Source organism: Sardina pilchardus, chromosome 11, assembly GCF_963854185.1.
Source record: "Sardina pilchardus chromosome 11, fSarPil1.1, whole genome shotgun sequence".
NCBI lineage: Eukaryota > Metazoa > Chordata > Actinopteri > Clupeiformes > Clupeidae > Sardina > Sardina pilchardus.
This window is the reverse complement of record NC_085004.1, coordinates 22,801,162-22,821,818: the sequence shown is the minus strand read 5'-3', so window position 1 is coordinate 22,821,818 and position 20,657 is coordinate 22,801,162. Positions and strand designations below refer to the sequence as shown.

At 45.3% G+C, this 20,657-nt stretch overlaps 2 protein-coding genes across 2 annotated transcripts in view; both read left to right on the top strand.

Annotated features, from left to right (window-relative positions):
* Nucleotides 1-20,657, top strand: part of syt9a (synaptotagmin IXa) — a 221,032-nt gene that overhangs the window by 34,463 nt on the left and 165,912 nt on the right. The window lies entirely within an intron of this gene.
* Nucleotides 1-20,657, top strand: part of ppfibp2a (PPFIA binding protein 2a) — a 38,100-nt gene that overhangs the window by 1,969 nt on the left and 15,474 nt on the right. Inside the window, exons 2-7 of the mRNA XM_062548703.1 lie at nucleotides 3,774-3,894; nucleotides 9,070-9,293; nucleotides 13,242-13,328; nucleotides 14,984-15,097; nucleotides 17,443-17,571; nucleotides 20,040-20,303. Coding sequence (XP_062404687.1) covers nucleotides 3,831-3,894; nucleotides 9,070-9,293; nucleotides 13,242-13,328; nucleotides 14,984-15,097; nucleotides 17,443-17,571; nucleotides 20,040-20,303 — 882 coding nt within the window. The 5' untranslated portion in view covers nucleotides 3,774-3,830. The remainder of the gene's footprint in view (nucleotides 1-3,773; nucleotides 3,895-9,069; nucleotides 9,294-13,241; nucleotides 13,329-14,983; nucleotides 15,098-17,442; nucleotides 17,572-20,039; nucleotides 20,304-20,657) is intronic.

Genomic DNA, 20,657 nt, shown 5'->3' with positions numbered 1-20,657 from the left:
GCCTGTCTTTTAATGTGCAGCTGGTTGTTTGAGCCTTGTGCACCAGCCCACCTCCTCCTCTCCTCCTCTCCTCCTCCCCTCCTCTCCTCCTCCCCTCCTCCCCTCCTTTCCATCCCCGGCCCCCTCAGCTCTGATGCCTCTGTCACAGATGCCAGGCTGGATTAGTGGTTAGGCAGACATTGGGTTCTGGATGCTTAGATGAGAAAGAAAAGAGTTCTCTTGATCATTAGTACTGTATCGTTTTGCAATTCGTTTTGCTTCCGCTTCACGCATGCTTTTATGTAAATCAGAAATAAGCAAAAGCCAGTTAGAACCCAATCAGATGAATGTCAGTGCAGAACCGTAATCTATAGTTCAGCACATTTTTTTTTATTATGCTTTTATCTTGCGTTTATTACATAACCATTGTGACACAAACGTTTATAGCGGTAAATGACAGAACATGCCTTTTTAGACTATTGAGACTGTAGTAAATACAGGTTGTTAAAATATAGAATGTAAGTTTGGAACACAGTGCATCTTCGTTTTGCATCCTTTTATTTCCCGGTAGACCATTGGAATGTCCCATGATTCTTTGTAACTTGTGGCTAGAGGAACCTAGTGTAAAGTTATGGTCATATTTATTGCCAATAAATGTTGTACTAATGGCTGGTTTGTAAGTGCAAAGACTTAACAACAAAGACATCCAACTAAACTAGACTGCGCTGATTTAGTAACACAACTTTTTGTCAAATGCTTTGGAGGCTTAATTAGCTTTGTCTTATGCATATACCAAATCAGTTCCCCCAACACAAAGGCATTCAGTTGAGAGTAAAGCATTGTTTGAAGGAATGATTTGCACTGTATCATTTGGGCATTTTTTAATTGCCTCTCCGTGCTCTGTGCTACCCAAGCCTTCTTATAAAATCACCCGGCTTTCCCTTCGGAACACACAAATGTTTTGTTTACTGCAACGTTGGCTAATTACAGCCCTTCTTTCTTTCCTCTCGCCAGAGGGAGTGGAATTCTAAAGGGGAGGTCGTTTGTTTATGTGGTGTGACAATAGCTGCTCCTCACTGTAGGCCGAGCACATTATGTTGTAGTTTGTCTGAATGGTTTGTACACAAGCAAGCAGTAGGTTTGAAGAATTTATGTGAAATGTTATTTTTACTAGTCCACCCCTTTGCAGTCGTTTCTCTCCTTCTTTCTCTCTCCCGCTCTCTCTCTCTCTCAGTCTCTGTTTCCCTCTCTCTCCCTGTCTCAGTTTCCCCCTCTCCCTCTCTGTCTTTCCCCTGTCTCTCTGTCACTTTCTATCTTGTGTTCCTAACTGATTGAGGTGGGCTAGCCACTAGAGTGATATCAGGTGTCACTAGTTATTCTGTGTGATCCTGTACTTGACACCATCACTGAAGTGTTGTCATGACAATTCCGTGGGGACGAGTTGATTCAGGAGTTTGGTCACAAGAGTGATGATTTGGTCCTGTGTCAGTGACACAGTGAAATAGGGGGGTAGTGTTGGTGAGAAGACGCATGAACTATGCCACAATGTCAGTTACTGGTGAAATAGCTAAAGCATTCCTATTGGATATGACATCAGAACATTAACTCATTCTGCTCCAGTATTGTTCTAATCACTCTAATACAGTAACTACATAGAATTCTTTGTAACTTGTACAGTTTTTTTTAAGAGAAAGCATGGAAAAGTATAAGGAGGCATTTATTTTATTTATTTTATTTTTATATTTTTATATAAGTGGGTGATTGTTGACTAAGTTGTTGTGATTTACTGGCCACTAAGGTCATCGTGAAGATGGTAATTTGAAATGCTGCTGTGGAGTCAGAACTCCTGTGGGATTTTACGGTCCCCTCTATTAGAGAGAAGTGGTGTTCTGCATTGTGAATGTTAAATGTAAAAAGTGTATGTTGAGAAAGAGAAACCCATAGAACATTGTGCTTCCTGTGTTGTGTGCATCTCCACTGAAGAGATGATGAGTGCTGTGTCTGCATTGATGTCAGGCTCCTGACTCATTTGAATGATGAGACGCTGCGAGTTTTGGCAGCTGCTAGGAGCTGTGTATGCAGAGTATTGTTCAACCCAGGCTGCTTGTTGCTTTACAACTCTGAAATGCCAGCCTGCTTATCTCACTGACAGCCGAATCCCCATGGCACTGTTAAAACAACAGCAGTGGCACACAACAAGCTTTAATGGTCAGTCAATTTATACTACCTCACAGGGGGGGCTGTGGTAGTCTGGGTGTGTGGGAGTACTTAGTAGCGAGGTCCCTGCAGAAGGAGATATATCATCAAAGGCAGAGGAAGGAGGAGCTACTGTATAATTGCCCTAATAATAACACCATGTTCCGTTTTATCACTGTATGTGTTGCCTTATTGAAACAACACAAGAGTTGCTTTGTATTTGAATACCAATATGGCAAATGCCAAATCTGTAGGTTCTTTTAATTTTGGGGCTATAGGCTACTTAGTAGAGGTGTCTAATTAGCGTGTAGTACAACCCAGTTTTTCTTGATTGCTTTGATGCAGCAGTCAACTCAAACTTCACGTTTTTCAAAACGGTTAACACACAGGCCGAAACAGCGGCACTAATGGTCAAAATGACACATTTTGTTAGCAAAAGGCTCTAATCATGCCAAAACATTTAAAATATGCAACCAAAAACACATTTTGCCTTCAAACAACACAACCTGCAAACAGGTGTATGAGCTCTTCCAATCAACCATTACACAGTGGACAACAAGATACAAAGTACAGCGCAGTGAAAATCAGTGCACCATTGCTTGTCTTTGCTGTACGTAGCTTTCATACCAGTGCCATTTGTTGTGAAATTTGCCTGCTTGCAAAACAAATTGGATCCAGAATCAGAAATGCTTTGACACAAATGTGATTTCAATTGATTTTTTTTTTTCAAACCGTAGCTGAAAACTAAAATGACGAACACATTTGCAAAAGGTGTGGTGTCTTCTGTTCTACTGAGACAGTGATGAGGAAAATTGAGTGGATCCTAGTTTGTTTAAGCAGGTCAGAGCAATTAAGAAAAACTGTAATATGGGACAGAAGTGTAGTATGATGAAAGTGCTTCCGCAGTAGTTTGGTAAGACCGGATTATGGAATGGCTAGTGTGCAAATTATGGTAGGATTTGTATACATCTGTGTCACAATCACTGGTAATTGGAAGTGAAAGCAAAGTGGCCATAAAATGGAGCCCTGTTGTGAGTCTCGAGACAAAGTGGTTATTTCATCTGTTTTACAGCAAAGGTCGCCATCCATCACTTTCTTCAAAAACCCGTGAGCAGGAAGGAAACATGTTTGCTGTTTCCAAATGTTTAGACTCAATGTTGGAACATTGCATTGCATGTCCTCTCTTGACTTTGTAGACTCAATGTTGGAACATTGCTCTTTTACCCATGTTTCCTCAACCACAATAGTTATGCTCTTGTTCAGTCTTAAGAACGACATTGTTGTTTTATATGGGACGAGGAGGAAGCAAAAATACTCCCAACTAGACCGACAGCTTTCAACTTGCCTCCATTTCCACTCGGATCCCACTTGGTCAAAAATGCTGACGGCAGCGGGATGCCAGTTTGGCAAAATGATAGGAAAGTCTAAACCCAAAAGCCACATCCATAGCAAATATTTACAGTGCACAACAGAGCAGCTGTTGTTGTTTTGCTTTGAATGGATTGGAAAGAGAGAGGATGCTGGGATCTTGGCCGTGATCATCCCAGCCCAGTCTCGTTTGCTAACTTCATGTCCCTGTTTTTTTTTTATTCTTGTAGGATATCTTCCTGCACCTTGAGAGCTAACGACAAAGGGCGACAAAATTCCCCATCGACATGGCCTATGATGCTAGTCATATGTTGGAGGCAGCGCTAGAGCAAATGGATGACATTATCGCTGGTAAGAAAGTCATTTAAAATGCCTTTTTTAGCTCATCACAAACTGATCTAGCATCAATGGCATTGTTTGACTGACCCTCATTCTGAATCTTGCAAATCTGTGATTAGGATCTCAATGAAGGGTAAATATATGAAAATTCCTGCAAGAGTAGCCTCTTCAGATTCTGCCTATCTATTGGGAAATACTTGACGTGTCTGTATGATGTTTGTGCCTCTCTGTCGGAGTGCATGCAGTGATGACAGAATGGTTAGAGATCAGTAGTAGTGCCGAGAGAGAGGTTACTGTGGTGTCGCTGGCCTAAAGCTGGAGTAGCAGCAGTTGTGTGCTGTCAGCAGTGACACAGATCTAAACATTTGTGTGAGTAGTTAGTAACACGTACAGTAAGGCTCTAAAAGACTCCATGCCATATTCCATCCATACTCCATGCCATATCGTTCTGAAGACATCTGTTGTACAGGATTGGAATATTTTTTCCTCCTCTTTAGCTACCTACAAAGGAGCTACTCCCTCACTACTGCCCCTGGCATTTGTTGTTTTAATGTGCCTGCTTTCCCCCCTCCCCCTCTCCCTCGCTTCACCTCTCTTGCTGCAGGACTGTGCAGCTTCCTAGAGGGGTGATACATTTGGGACGGTAGTGTTTATCAAAGCCACACCGCCATCTCAAATGACCCAGTGGGGTCTTTGCCGGGGGGTGTGTGTGTGGGGGGGTTGGTGGGGGGAGTGCGACTAGACCTGCTATAAATATCGCCGGGCTAATGACCACCCGTGCAGTGCTTTGACAGGACGGCAGAGGGGCATTACTCACCCTGCTCCGCCGTTATTAAACCTCCGAAGGGGAAGGAAAACTCCACAGCCAGAGGCGCAATATCACTTTCGCTCTCCAGGACTGACACAACTGTTGTGTGTGTGTGTGTGTGTGTGTGTGTGTGTGTGTGTGTGTGTGTGTGTGTGTGTGTGTGTGTGTGTGTGTGTGTGTGTGTGTGTGTGTGTGTGTGTGTGTGTGTGTGTGTGTGTGTGTGTGTGTGTGTGTGTGTGTGTGTGTGTTGTGCGCTTGCTGCAATAGATAAGCCGCTGCAATAACAGTGATATCTCTGTTTATATCTGGAGCCTCAGAGGATGGGAGAGATGGATTGATGATCTTGTTGCCGCTATACACATCCCAGGTTTCTGTTAGTTTATTGGTGTTTGTGGAACTTGCCACGGTTGGTAAAACATTGAATCAAATGTTTAGTCACTCACTGAGTTATGGTGTTGATTTTGTCATTGATTTGCTGATTTCTTTGTCTAAAGTCGACTTACTGTATGTGTGATATGTGTGATATGTGTGACATGTGCACAATACATTACATTACATTACATTACATTACATTTCATTTGGCTGACGCTTTTTAACCAAAGCGACTTACAACATGAACAATAACCATCTATCGGATTTCGCGTGTGGCGCAAAAAAAATGTGCACCTTTCCTGCCCTGTGTGTTGTAAAAGTCTAGTTGTATGCAAAGTGCCTATCGTAATGCTACGCTGCACTGCATTTCAGCCTTAACCAATAATCACTCAAACCTATTGTGATCACAGAGGTGTCTCTGCTCTGTGCTGCTTTGCTCTGTTATGTAATGTCTGTGTGTGAGGTGGCCATAGAGTACGAGTGCAGTTGAACGTGAGCGTTTGGAGGGCTGTGCCTTGTTAGGGTGCAGCGCTGTGGCCTCCTGTGAGTTCAGGAATCACCAATGACCAAGTGTCTCGCTAGCGGAGGCTAAACGAGAGAGGCAGCCAGAGAATCGGGAAGAGCTCGGGGCTCCGACTCCAAACCTGTCATGTTCTGTTCAAGAGATGGCACTGGCACCAATACACCCAAACAGCCCCAGTGAGCAACAGCAAATGTCACCGAAAATGCCTGCTGCGCAGTTCTCAAGACTCGCTGTGTTCAGGCAAATCCTCCAAACATACACTGCCAGTGATGAAACATTAATGATGAAACATTAGAAGTGAATTATTGGTTGTAATGCGAGAGGATGCTTTGTACTGCTGTTTTATTCATTTGAGTAAAAATTCCCTCTGATTTGACATGCATTGTGTGCACAAGGGTATAGGATTGCATTTCACTAGATGAATCGAAATGAATCAATGATAAATAAAACAGTAATATACAGCCAATGAATTTATCATCTTGACACTTAAACAGCTCAAAATGACATTAATTTGTCAATGTAAGGAAACTAATAATGATGATCTGATTTGTAAGCAGGAAACAAATTTGATAGTAAATAGTTGCAGAGGGTGGAAGTTGGTCTTGATCTCATTTACTTGGACAGTACATTTTTTTCTGTCAGATAAGTTACAGTATGTGTGTGAATAAAATTACAAACAGGTCTGATTATATCTGATGTGTTATAATATCAAGTCTATCCCAGTCTTTTTGAAGTGGGATTGTGTACATCACTGACTATTAGTGGGGTGTCGAATGCTATTTAAATGGGGTTTAACGGTCCTCTAAAGATCCATAGCTTTCATGGTTTAACACACATGGAAGGAGTCAGGAGTGAGGGTGGTCTAGAGGAAAAGTGGCTTTATATGAGGCTTACCCTCATCACAGGATGCCAGTGGAAAATAAACCCATTAAAGGGGAAGCTGTCTGCTTTTTTGCCTAGTTAATACTACACACTCAAGGGAGGGTTGGGCTCAGTGTAGTTCATGATCTGTAGAGTAGTGGAAGGACACCCTCTGCTGGAAGAGACATGAAGTGCTACTGTTCACCGTATGAGTCAGAATAGCCAGCTGCAGGCATGCAAACTCCTCACCTTTCGGCGAAATTCGCCGTTTTGAATCCAAAATAGGTGACTTACATGATTCGTGCAGATCCGATGAGAAAATATTTAGGGGGGGGGGGGGGGGTCGCAGACGCTAACGCATCTTGAGGTGTTTCCAGAGCCGCATTTAAAACTTGTCTGATCAGCAAGGGATGCGTGATGCCCTTATGCGTTTAATAAACATTAGTGGAAGCTAATTGTTGACAAAGACGCAACGAACAAGAACGCGCACGCCCTGTTGTGAGCGCAGATAGATGCGTCTAAGGTGGAATAGTGATTCTGGACAGATGGAGGAGAGATGCCGAGGGATTTCACAGGTGGGCTAGTTGAAACTTTCAACTTCTATTAGAGAAAGACGCTGAGTGAAGCAACGGGCATAGGTTGTTTTCTTCTAATGTTATGAAAGTCAGCGAAATTAGACAAAAATGTAGACATAACGAGTTATTTTGATGAAGAATACGTGCAGTTTGAACCATCTAGATCGGCAAAAGGTGAAGCAAATAGGCAGACTTTATCAGTAGGCCTATATCAAAGGCTAATGTGACAGTTCAATTAAATGCTCATAAACTGGTCTGGTTTGTTTTGTCCGGAGACGTAGTTGATTGACATACTAATGCTGTCTTTAAGAAACGTGGGCCCTGTTACTCGAAGCACACTGCGCATTACGGAAAGCCTACGCAAAAGATCTGCAACTCAAATGATTCGCTATAGTAACGTAGCCAAAAAAAGTTGCGACTGCTTCGACCACACGTAACGCACGTACCCGTTTGAGTGTGTGTGACTTGCGACAAGTTTCAGTTACACCCGGATCATTACGAGTTCGTAAGCCATGCGTAACGTAAATTTACATTTGATTGTCGAGTTACAGGACCCTGATCAGTAGCCTAGTCTGTGCCTACAGGTAGCCTACAGTTTAACATGTAATATGAAGACAGTTCACATAACTTTATTGGTTGGTTAAACACACTAGCACAATATAAACCACAAGTAGCCTAGGCTGCATTAAAACATTTAAAGACAATTTGAAAAAATAAAGCCTATCTACCCTATTTTATATAATAATATTAGGCCTAGTTTGAAATAGTGTGTCTCAAGCAAGTTTATTGATTACCTGGTTTGGTCCAACAAATATTCAGACTTATAGTTTAAAGGGACACTTCACCGATTAGCAGCTTTGTATCTTTAGAAAACCAGTCATGTTTTTGAATGGTCGTGCATCATTCCCTCATTTTGCCTTGAGATGGGAGAAATACGGATTTCAGTGAAACCCATGAATAGGACTTCCTGCTTTCAATGATGTAAAATGATGATTTTTACATCATTGAAAGCAGGAAGTCCAACATTGAAATCAGTATTTCTCCCATCTCAAGGCAAAATGAGGGAATAATGCATGACCATTCAAAAACATGACTAGCTTTCTAAAGATACAAAGCTTAATGCTAATCGGTGAAGTGTCCCTGTGTCCATTAGACCTATGAAATCATCAGAAAAGAAAGCGGGTCCCTCACACTTTGGAAGATTATTTTTTTTCGCGGGGGGGGGGGGGGGGTCTGGGGTCTGGGGTCGGAGAAGAGTCTCACCTTTTTCACCCCTGACCAGTTTGCATGCCTGCAGCTGGTTACAGTGTGTTAAACGTGACTAAGTTCATGTTACACTAAGTTCACATTTGGTTTGTGGTAAGACGGCATTCATTTGGTTATTTCCTATTTGATCATTCCTAATGTCAACTTAATGTCATGCTTAACCAATCTATTAACAGTTACATGAGCAGTAATGAAGTATCGTATTTCCTGAAGTATTTTCCTCTCACTCTGCGGGTGAAGCCAATCATTTTCCAGATCATTTTCTGGATAAGAACACAATGCTTCAATGTAATGGAAATATTGAAAAGCTAAGAATGACAAACGACCCACTCTCATCTCTCCTCCTCTCCTCTCCTCTCCTCTCCTCTCCTCTCCTCTCATCCCCTCATCTCTCCTCTCTTCTCCTCTCCTCTCATCCCCTCATCTCTCCTCTCCTCTCCTCTCCTCTCATCCCCTCATCTCTCCTCTCCTCTCCTCTCCTCTCATCCCCTCATCTCTCTTCTCCTCTCTTCTCCTCTCTTCTCCTCTCTTCTCCTCTCCTCTCCTCTCCTCTCCTCTCCTCTCTTCTCCTCTCTTCTCCTCTCCTCTCCTCTCCTCTCCTCTCCTCTCATCCCCTCATCTCTCCTCTCCTCTCCTCTCCTCTCATCCCCTCATCTCTTTTCTCCTCTCCTCTCCTCTCCTCTCCTCTCATCCCCTCATCTCTCCTCTCCTCTCCTCTCCTCTCCTCTCCTCTCCTCTCCTCTCCTCTCCTCTCCTCTCCTCCTCCTCCTCCCCTCATCCAGGCTCCAGGGCGCTGGTTCCCCTGGGGGAGTTCAGCACTGCTCTGGTGGAGCTGCCGGGGGCCTCCGTGGCCTTCTCTGCCCGTCTGCGAGTGCTCCAGCTGGCCGAGGAGCTGCGGGACGTGCTGGAGGTGCAGTACAGCCCGGAGGAGGCCGCCGCGCTGAGGAGGCAGATCCCGGCCGACACGGCGCGCGCCTTGCTGCGGTGGCTCGGCCGTGGACTGGTTGTGAGTACCGTGGAACCGTCGGGGATGCTTTTAGAACTCCACCCCAGCCCAGAACAGCCCACTGCACACTGACATCTTGATTTAGCATTTACAGTTGACAGATGTTCCTTCAGATGTGGTTTGTTGCATGTATAGATTAGATGGTAAAGCACTGCAGCAGTACTGCCAACACTATGGTATCAAATCAGATCTTTGATGCCGCCCGATTCTTTTTTAATGTGTATAGGCATGTACTGGACGTGATTATGATTACCTTAGCCTTAGATACGTTTTAATTGAAGCATTACGTAAGAACTTCTGCTTCTAAACACGCATTCACTTAGTACCATTTCCACCATGCTGTTCCCCACCCAAGGCATGGGATCATGTGTAAAATGAGGAATGTGATGTTAGGCCATGCAAACCTGACAGATGGATTATGACAGGCCATTTATCAACAGATGACTCAGGACTTACTTATCATGCATTGACAGGCCACATATGGCAGCGCCACCCTCGGCCCCCCAGTGGGCTGTGTTTGAGTTGGCAAATGACCGCAGTTTATCCTAGCTACATTCCCAGAGGGCGGGAAAGACAGAGTTTTGCAAACCACCGGTCTTAGTGTTATCTTTACAGTGTACTTTTTTGAGGGCAAGTGTATATTTTTAAAACTCCCTCGTGAAGAATGGTCCCTTTTATATCTGCCAGTTGTTGGAGGGGAGTTAGTGGTTGGTTGTGTTAGGGAGGGGGGCCCTCCTGTCCCACGTGAAGAGGAAGAGGCTCTCCTCCAGGGTCTGGGGGTCTCCAGCTCCGAGCTAATGAGATCCAGAGTGGTTGTGGAAATAGGGGGTCCTATTCCCTACCCCCGTCTGTGTGCCTCCCCTCCCCACTGTGCCCATACACCCTTCGTTTGCTGCATCCCACTTCTCCCCTTCTTTCTCTCGTCTTCTCTTTTTTCTTTCTTTCTTCTTCTCTCTCTCTCTCCTTCTCTCCTCATCCCACAACTTTCTGTGTCTCTCTTACTCTTCTATCTCATTGTCTGCTTCTCTCTCTCTCCTTATCTCTTCATTAGCCTCTTCTCTTCTCTCTCTCTGTCCTCTCTTTCCCTCTTCCTCTTCCCACTTCTTTCTTTTCTTCTTCTGTCTCCTTCTCTCTGTCTGTCTTTCTCTCACACACTCTCATTCTCATCCTCCATCTTCGAGAGGGCATGTTATGCCATATCTCTCATACTCTCGAAACAATTCCCCCTCTCCTCCATCCCTCCATCCCTCCATCCCTCCATCCCCCCATTCCCCCTTTCCCCTCAGCCCTGTATGGAGTACCATGTGTGTGATGGGCATGTGTCATGTGTGGATTGTTCCCTATTCTCCCTGCTGCTGGGCTGGGCTGCCCCCACTTAGGAAAACAGAGAAGTTCAGACCCTGGGTTGTGAGGACTGGCTAATGAGATCTCCTAGAGCATAAAGGAAAGAGAGGAGAGAGAGAGAGACATATAGAGGGAGTGAGAGAGGGGTACTGAAAGAGGGGAGGAGGAGGAGGAGAAGAAACAGGAGTAGGAGGAGAATGTGAAAAGGAAGAAAAAGGGGGGAGAAAAGAAAAGAAGAGGGAGAAAGAAAGAGAGAGCAGCTGGCTTGATCTGTGCTGTTCGGGGCTGCAGTCTGATATTATAACTTTGCCGTCTAGCCTGAGTGTGTGCTGCAAACCAGATGCTCGGAAGCCTGACCAGACGCTGTGGAGACGGAGCCAGTGCTGGAGCCAGGGAAGGAGAGACAGAGAGGAAAAGAGGGCATTTCGAAAGAGACCGAGAAGGAAAGGGAGCTCTCCGAGTCTTAGCTCAAGCTGTTTTAAAGCCTCAAATAGTAGGGTAAGGCTAGGCTGCTGTTGATTCAGACCCTGAAAAACTGAAGCTACAGTACCATGGCTGAGCAGAATGGAGTGTGACTTAGATTTTTACAAACATTTTGCCTGGCTGAAAAAGGTGAGTGGGCTTGCAGTTTTCCAGGCTAGTTGTGCATGCTCTCTTTGCTTGAGTCAGTCCGCCACTGCTCGTTCATTCATACTTCATTAGGAATTTACTCTGATTGATTGATCGCTGAGTGGCTATATGCAGGCACATGGGAGATGTGAGGGCGGAGGGCATTCTCAGTAGCTGGACCTAGATGGGGTTACGTGCTTGTGGCCTTGTGTCAAGCAAACACATGAAAGTCTAAAAACAGCCTCCCTTTCACATTTCCTGAAGCTTACTGTAAACGGCTTCCACAAACAGTGTCAACAGACAGAGAGAGAAAGAGAGGGAGAAAGAGAGAGAGAGAGAGCGTAAGAGAGAGAGAGAGAGAGAGAGGGTGTGAGAGAGAGGGGCCCGCCAACCACATGGGCTACACTGGATTGTGAATCACATGCTACACACACAAATAGCACCAGGAGTTGTGTTGCAGTTGCACAACTCCAGTCAGTGAGTCACTGTGTGTGTGTCTGTGTGTGTCTGTGTGTGTGTACGTGTACATCTGAAATACGCCAACACAATCCTACCCAAAGCCAGTCGAGCTCGTAGTGTAGCGTAGATAATGGCAAACAGACCTGGCTGGACAGACCTGGCCCTTCCTGTTCTGCGTCTCGCTGGTGGCAGTGATTGATGCTGTGTGACCACCAGAGCATTAGAGAGATGCGTTAAGTGTGTGAAGAGAGGGAGGGGTCACGGCACAAAGACTCCACCTTACCTGGCTGGCTCACGTTTAGGAGGTGTGGGTGGTTGTAGATTGCTGCACCGATGCATTCTTTAGTAACTGAAGTGCAAAGCATGATAAGTGAACGGATGAGTATCTGACAGCAATCTTTTCTCTTGTCGGAGTGAGTTTATTTGAAAATATGCTGTTACCCTACTCTTGGTGGATGCAGCTTTTGTTTAGTGTATGTGTGTTTGTTTGTTTGTTTCTGAGTGTTTTTATAGTGCTTTTTGAGGGGGAATCCTCAGGAGGCTCTGAGAACCTTTCTGCTTATGTGCTCTTAAACTGCCCTCCAAAATCACTGTGGGCAACTGGCCTAGCTTTAATTGCATAGCCATGTAGCAGCAACTCCTTCTCATGATTATGTAACAGATTATAGGTCTAGGAGTAGCATGTGCTAACTCGCTAAAGAAAGTCATGAATGTAAACAAGTAATTGAAATGATTTTGCCAAGCAAGCCTCAGGCATTTTCAGGACTTCTGCATGTACTGACTCTTGCAGACTGTCATGATCAAAAGGATCCACAGAACAGGAGAGGTGTTCTTTTTATCATTATTTGGGCCTCACTGGAATCAAAGCCATGACCTTGGTCTTGCTAGCACCACTTCCTACGTGTTGGGCTCAGAGAAAAACAAACATGTTGACCAGGACATTTAGTTTCTTTGAAGTTGTGACTTTGTAGACTTTTAATCTTTGTATCTCTGCCTGGTTTACATCACACGACATGGTTAAGCTCTCTCTCTCTCTCTCTCTCTCTCTCTCTCTCCCTCCATTGGTCAGCAGCAGTAAATCCTCAGTATGTCGCACACTGTTGCCATATTCCACAAGGCCTTACATTCCTCTCGCATTTAAACATTCAAGAAAGAGAGAAAAAAAAGCACAGAGATTAAACCTGTATGAAAGTAAACCTCTTAGGGAATTCCAGTGGCCCAGGGTGAGTAATAGAAGTCGGATGGAGCACTTTTAGAATCTGCACCCAGAGCTTTTCCAAGAGAAGGTGCCCTCAGACAGGGGGAAGCGGGTGTGTTTGTTTAACGGCTGATACCGCACGCACCGCCATGGCAGGCTGTTGGCTGTAGGACACACAAGCCTATTCTACTCCCTCACAGAGCTCTGTAACTGTATCCAAACTCGCGGGCCTTTCAGAGTTCACAGGCTCCAGACTGCCCTGGTCCTGGCCGTTGGCTGTGACTTGGCTGTGAGTTTATGGGCAAAGTGCTAAGAGTGGGGGTCGTATCCTTTTACAGGTGAACCTGCAGTCATTGGGGAACAATGAGAACTATCAAGAACGCCTGACTCGATTAGAAGGGGACAAAGAGTCACTCGTTCTCCAGGTAAGACATTCTCTTTTTGAGTGGCGGTTTTGTGCTCTTATGTATGGCTGTGTTCAAGTGTTTTGTAAATATGCATGTTTCTGTTTGTTTTTATGAGTGCATTGAACTCAAATTCTACTGTCTGTAATTGATCAGTTTAAAATGTAATTCGACTATAGTATAGCTCTCCCTGAAAGATTAAAGAATAATATATGCAGGTCTGTTGGGTGTTTTGTGGCTCTGGTAGCAGTTACACTCGTACCCTTCGTGAACCCCCTTTGAGTCCGTTCAGGTGAAACTGAGTGGCGTGAGTTGATTATGAGCAGACTCTAAAAGAAGACGGATGTTCATGCGATCTCACTGCAGTCTTTAGCGTGATGAATGTAAACACTAGCCTGATCATATAACCCAGTCATGTGAGCCGGGAAGCCAGGGGAAACGTACTTGTGTGTGTGTGTGTGTGTGTTTGTATGTCGGTTTATGTGTCTGTGTGGGTGTGTATGTCTGTGTCTGTGTGGGTGGGTGTTTGTGTGTTTGTATGTCGGTTTATGTGTCTGTGTGGGTGTGTCTGTGTGTGTGTATGTCTGTGTCTGTTCTGTGTGGGTGTGTGTCTGTGTTTGTGTTTGTGTCTGTGTGTAGCAGGCTTGCAGGTTTCTGTGTGTGTGTCTGTGTGTATATGTGTCTGTGTGTATGTGTGTACTGTCACATGTTCAAGAGCTGTAATCATAGTTTTAGAGGCACCTGCACTGGACAGCTCTGTTTGGTGGTAAACACTTCTCACATGTAATCTGTCAGGCTGCTGAGTGTTTATTTTAGGAGGGGGGTTTGCACACTTGGAGGTGGAGACGTTTATTTTGTTTTGTTTTGTTGTTTTTGTGCTCTTTTGCGGTGCTGGTGTGGCCAGTGAGGAAACACTGTCTAATGACCTGAGGATTTGACAAACATTACATTCAGCTGAGTCAAGCCACACCACTTATTGGTTTTGTCCGTGTCTCTACGTGTGTGAGAACTGCCATCACAAAGCTTGCCCATGTGAGCTTGGATGCTGTGAGGCATCAGTGCTGAATGTTCTGCCACTTAACCAGAACATTCCTCCGAGAGAGACAGATAATTTGTCCAAAATGGAGGCAATCTGATGTGGTGAGTGATTGCTTGAAGACAGCCATTGTTTTCTCTCACTCTGATTTTGGCAAAGTCAGCCAGCAGTTGAAGGACAATTAGACCCTGGGGAGTCCTTTGACGCAGGTTTACCTTTATCTAATCTGCCCTCTTTAGCCAGTGTTTTGTCTAGATACATATCGGGCGAGTCTGGTAAGTGCTGTAGCCAAGCAGTGCTGTATGGGGGGAGAGGGGAGAGCAGGGTGGTGCTTACTCAGCAGATCGTAGCTTGCCTGGAGGGTAAAGAGGCGGGTTCAGAAGAGGGCAGGGAACGAGGAGAAACAGGTAGAGGTGTGGCGTAGTCGGCAGGACGTCTGGGCTGTCATTCATTTTGAGCCTGTCTGTCTGTCTCCCATTTTCTATTGGCTTCTCATCACACAAACACACAAACACACACTCACACACATGGAATAACACACACACACACACACACACACACACACACACACACACAAATGTGTACCATACATACTGGATCCAATTCACACACTCTCTCTCTCTCACACATCTGCACCCAGGTGAGTGTGTTGACTGACCAAGTGGAAGCCCAGGGGGAGAAGATTCGGGACCTGGAGAGCTCCCTGGAGGAGCACCAACACAAGCTCGACAACACAGAGGAGATGTTGCAACAGGTACGGTCCACTCCTGTCCCATTCCGCCATCACCTGTACGTGTAAAACAGCGTAGCTTCTTTTTCTCACTCTCGTGCTCGTCGACTTGAAAGCATGTCTGCTGATGCTTCTTTCCAACGTTCCACTCCTCTTTCATGTCTGTCGCTTCACGCAGAGAGGGGTGGCGTTCTCACTGCTTGTTTTAAGCCTCTGTGCACTGTACTGTAGTTCGGGGTTAAGCCCGCTAGCTTTCCCAGTGCAAACACCACTGAAGATTCACACGCCTAATTCTCAGGACTCTATAAGCGGCAGTGCTGTTCCATCGCTTGTACGCCTACGGTATTTGTATGTGAGACTGTAAGCTTCTGCCTTTTAATTTTCTACTTTGAACGTTAAGAGGGACAGGAAAAATCCCATAAAGCACAAACAAAAGCTCAGAGACGTTTGATCTGCGTGGTGCTGCGCTATGCCGAATAAATGATTCTTTTCAGCGCTGGAGCTTGTTTTGATTTCCGAAGTATGGTTCCCTTCAACTCTGAATAAACTTCTTTCCTGGTAAAGCTCCAGTCTGGTGTTTCCTTTGGAGAAGAAAAACGGGTTTATTTTTTAATCATTGCTCCACAGTGTCTCCTCTCAAGTCTCAATCTAATAATAGCTTCCTATAGTGGCAGCAGATCCTCTCTGCCCCCCTCTCAAAAATAAAATACTTTCTATAATAGAATCAGTCTGCAGTAGATGGCTCGCATCTGAAAAGGGGGGAAAAAATCTATGATCCAGCTTCTTCATCGGAGGAAATTCCTTTGCAAGGATTCCAGAGAGCCGAACTTCACATTGCCTTGACAACCCAAATATTTAGCAAGGGGTGCAGGAGTTCCAACAGCAGCAGGGCTGTCGGGTTGGGGTGGTGCCCGGTCTGGTCTGTGTGGTTGAGGCAGGTGAGCTCTTGCCTCTCCTTCTGCTTCTCCTCCTGCTCCTGCTCCTGCCTCCCATCTTCATCCTCCAACCAGAAGGGTCAGACACTCCCCACAGCTCTGTGGAAAGGAGAGAGAGAGAGAGAGAAGAGAGAGAAAAACATCCCTCTTTCATTAGGACAGAGGGAGAATGAGGAAGGGAAGCAGAGAGACAGAGTGAAGAAGGAGTAAAAGAGAGTCAGATGGAATGATGGTGAGATGAATGTGTAGAAAGGGAGAAAGACTAGAAACAGATAAAGAGAAAGAGAGGAGGGAAGCAGAGAGAGAGAGAGAGAGAGAGAGAGAGAGGGAGAGAGAGAGGACGACACCCTCCTGTCTTCTGAAGAACTGACCAGTCACCTCTCTTGAGATTAGCATCAGTTACCTTAGACTGCATCCAAGAGTTTTGTACCTCATCCGTGCATGGATTCCTCTGGGCTCTGAAAGAAATACTCTCTGCCTCATTTTGCTTGGAAAAGGTAGGAAAAACTAGGTGGTTGCACTTGGTGGTTTTGCATAGCTGGTGGTGTACTTTTTTCAGTAATTGTGACACGGCAAGCAGTTTAATCACATTATAAAGTGTGCTAGCAAGATTATTAAGTTTTACACTCATTTCTCTCAGCAAAGCCCCTCGTGCTGATTGATTCAACAGACTGAGCGAGGCTGATGAGACGCTTTATATAGTTGCGCTAGCCTGCGATGTGGTCATTATGAGGTTTTGGCCTTCAGGAGAAAATCTGGTTCCAGTGACACAACGCTAATATTTTCCATGTGGTGCTTTTGCAGAGGCGCAGTTCTCTCCCTTCTCCAGAAGGACTAAACTCAGTGTCCTGAAGTCGTTTTAAATGCAAGTTTGCACCTGCCTTAAAAACACAGAGTTAAGACAGCTATTTGCATTCAGAGGTGCCCTGATCTTATCTAAGAAGCTGGGGATGAAACTTGCTTTGTGCTATGTCAAAGTGGCGATGAGAATATAGTCCTTAAATCCTGTGTGATATAAATTGTTTGTTGTTTCACAAGAAAAGGCTCCAGATTATTATTATTATTATTATTTTTTTTTTATCTTTGTGAGCCATCCAGATAGAACATCAGCTATTCCTAAAGCTCTCTCTCTCTCCCTCTCCCTCTCTCTCCCTCTCTCTCTCTCTCTCTCTCTCTCTCCCTCTCTCTCTCTCTCTCTCTCATGTGTCAGCTTGTGAGAGAGGAAGTAAAAATAGAGCTCATGGAGACTTGTGTATATTTAGCCGGTGTGTGGAGCCACGTCTGAAAAGTCAGAGTTTGTTTGAGGGGACTTTGTGCCTGCTGGACTGTGGATTTTTTGCTCAGACCTGTGCTTTATCGCCTTGTGTGTGTGTGTGTGTGTGTGTCTGTGTGTGTCTGTGTGCGCGCGTCCATGTCTATGGATACTCCATTCAGGAGCTCTTGAGCAGGACCTCTTTGGAGACCCAGAAATTGGATCTGATGGATGAGGTGTCCTACCTGAAACTGAAGCTTGCCGGAATGGAGAAACAGAACCACAGTGTAGAACGTCAACACAAAGCTGAGGTACTAAACACATTATATACAAGTGCACGTGTGTGCATAAAAACACACACACTCACTCACACACACACAGACAGTCACATTATCATGCACAATGAGTCAGCTCTGACCCTGGTGGGTCTTGAAGTAGGATGTGATGTTTTGTACGTTTGAAGTTAATTCTGTTTATGGAAACTTTGTACGCTGCACCGGGGCAGATTAGGGTGAAAGGGAAGTGGAACAATGTTGTGTGAAAGTATTGTCTCATGATGGGAACTTTATTCGGGCTGTAACAGAGAAGTGTTGACACAGCCCTAGCGGACTACATCATCGTGAGATATCATACCTTTGCTTCGCCTCTGTGACAAACAGGAAGCAAACATGCAGGAGTGTTTAATTGGAGTTGTCAGAGAGTCTTGAAAGTGTCAGTTAAATCACTTTTTTTCATTTTACATACTACTGAATGGGGAAAAAAAGCTTCTCTTAAAATCACGTGAGACTATCCCTCAAAAACCTCATGAGTTGTCTTTAATTATAGGATTTTCAAATCTAAGCTGCTTATGCCTGCCCGTGTAATGCCAGTGTTCACAGTTACGGCTGTGGTGAGCAAACAGATGTTCTTACATAGGTATAATGAGCGCTTTGAGTCCGAAGAAATACTGTACGTTCTGTATGTTTGTGTTAATCCCCACTGTAACCTGTCAGCGGCTATTTACTAGCAGTGTAAACAGGCGGTGGTTTTGTCCACACGCCGGGCGCTGTGAAATGTGGACATGGCTATGTCGGTTTGCTACCCGCATGACAGCGCAAGGCGCAGAACATTGGCACCCAGAGAGCAAGCATACATTTAGCAGTTCAGGAATGATTGATGACATGTTTAAAGACAACAAGGGACAAGAGGACGGGGGATGATGGTGGAGGGGGTGTTTGTTTGTGGGGGTCACTAGCCTTTGGTGTCATCTTTCAAGTCCAAGTCTCTATTTGCTGAAGCCGTGACAAGTGCACTTTGGAAAGACTGAAGAGGATTTAATGAGCGATTGATAGGCGGAAACAACCGGGCCCAGAGCCCTCTATGAGAATGCATACACACGCAGGTTTCCTGTTACTATTCAATGTTTGTCTGTGGACTCACATGAAAGAACTTGGTCCAGGCCCATTTGTTTGAGATGGAATTAGGAATATGTGCACCTCTTTCCACACTGATTGGGAATTATAGCCCCATGAAGACACCGGACAGAGCTAAATAACAGAAATAACAGTATCTCTAGTTTCCTTTCGTGATTTATTTTTTGTTTAATCGACTCAGGTTTCATGTTCTCCTTTGGCTGGGTGTTCTGGGAATATGGATCTCTTTTCATCTGAATTGTATTCTGTGGGTTACTGAACGGTGTGTACAAACTCTGCCTGCCTCTGTGTCAGCTGTTGGGCTTTATCCAGCGAGAAAGAATGGCAGAAATCTGGTTGGAGCATTCCACTGGCATGCTCTCTCTCTCTCTCTCTCTCTCTCTCTCTCTCTCTCTCTCTCTCACAATCTATCTATCTATCTCTCTCTCACTGCCCCTCTCCCTCTTTCTCTCTATCACTCTGCAAATGCCCCTAACCCAAGACCCAGCAGAACTGGCATACTATAGATAGCATGCGCACGGTGACAGACATATCTTTTGGCGTGTTCTCTTTCCTCAAGTATCATAGCAGACTTCCTCTGCTCGTATTCCAGACAGCATTCTCTCGTTGTTTACTCTCAGCCAATTGAACTCCTACTGTTTACAATTTTGTTAATGTGTCTTAAATTAGCTTACGAAAAGGAGCCATCCTGGCACCATTTCTAGACCATACTTCATACACGCGTCTCGGTCCAAGTTGGCCATCAGGCTCCTCTGTATTGTCCTGGAAAAAGGGAAGTAGTCTGTTGGCAAGTGGACAGATGTCCTCAATGCTGCTATATGACCACACTCGGGGAAGTGAAATGGGTCATTGGCGTATTTACCCTGGCATGGCATAGCATAGCATACTGTGCGCCGTGCTGGTCTGAGCTGTTTTCATAAGACGAGGCAGTGCAGCTTTTCTCATTGCGGCCTCGTTTGCCCCTTTAAATAAGCCCGGCCATGACGCACATGGTATGGTGGTATGGTCCTTAAATATTCCGTCCCTAAAGCCCTGCGAGTGACAGAAGTCAGAAAACAGGGGCCCCCTTCTTAAAGGGAAAGCTTTGCCCCCCCAACCCCCATTAATTAGCGTGCCAGTGAAGAAACCACATGGAAGCAGTGTATACACTCAAAGCCCAGCACGTCATGCATATGTTCTCCTTCTGTCTTCAATTTCATTTCCCTCTTTTTTCCCCTCTTCGTCTTTCACTCTCTCTCTCTCTCCCTCGCTCTCTCTCTTTCCCGTTCTTTACCGTTTCCTCCCTGCCTTTGATCTCTTCCCGATATGTGTCCATTCTCCTTCACTTTTTTTCCCCCTCCTTTTTCCTCATTCTTTCCCTCTGACAGAGTGTAGTGAATCTGATTAGTGAGCTCCAGGAGCAGATGTGTAGGATCCAGCAGGAGCTCACCAGTAAAGCGAGAGGGAAAAAAGAACCCGTGGCTGAGAGGCAGGCCGGGGAGGGCCATGGCAGCGGCAGCGGCGGCGGCGGCGGTATCCCAGCCGAGGCCCCTGCCGGTGGGGCGGAGGAGGAGACCAGCAGTGCCAGCGTGGCTCCCGGCAGCCCCGGAGCTCCTGAACCGGAGCAGAGCTGCCGCTGTGGAAAAGAGAGTGTAGGAAAACCCATCACTGGATGTGGGATATACGTGCAGCTGTTTCATCCGGACTAATAGGCTTAGATGCGGTCTCTCTAACAGTGACATGGAAACTTGTGGCGTGAATGAATAGAGACTAATTGAATAACCTGCAATAAGTTTGCGAAATGCATCTTCTTTCATTTAGGCTTGGAACTTTGGTTTATTTTAAATGTGTGTAAACACACGAGCTGTTGCTCGGGCAGTTTGTGTAACATGACGTTATTCAAGATGCATGTCTGAGTGGCATGGTTATGAAGGGGATTTGATGTTTGCTCATGCGCTTTGTGTGTGTGTGCAGAGTGATTACTGCTATTTCATAAGGCTATTCAG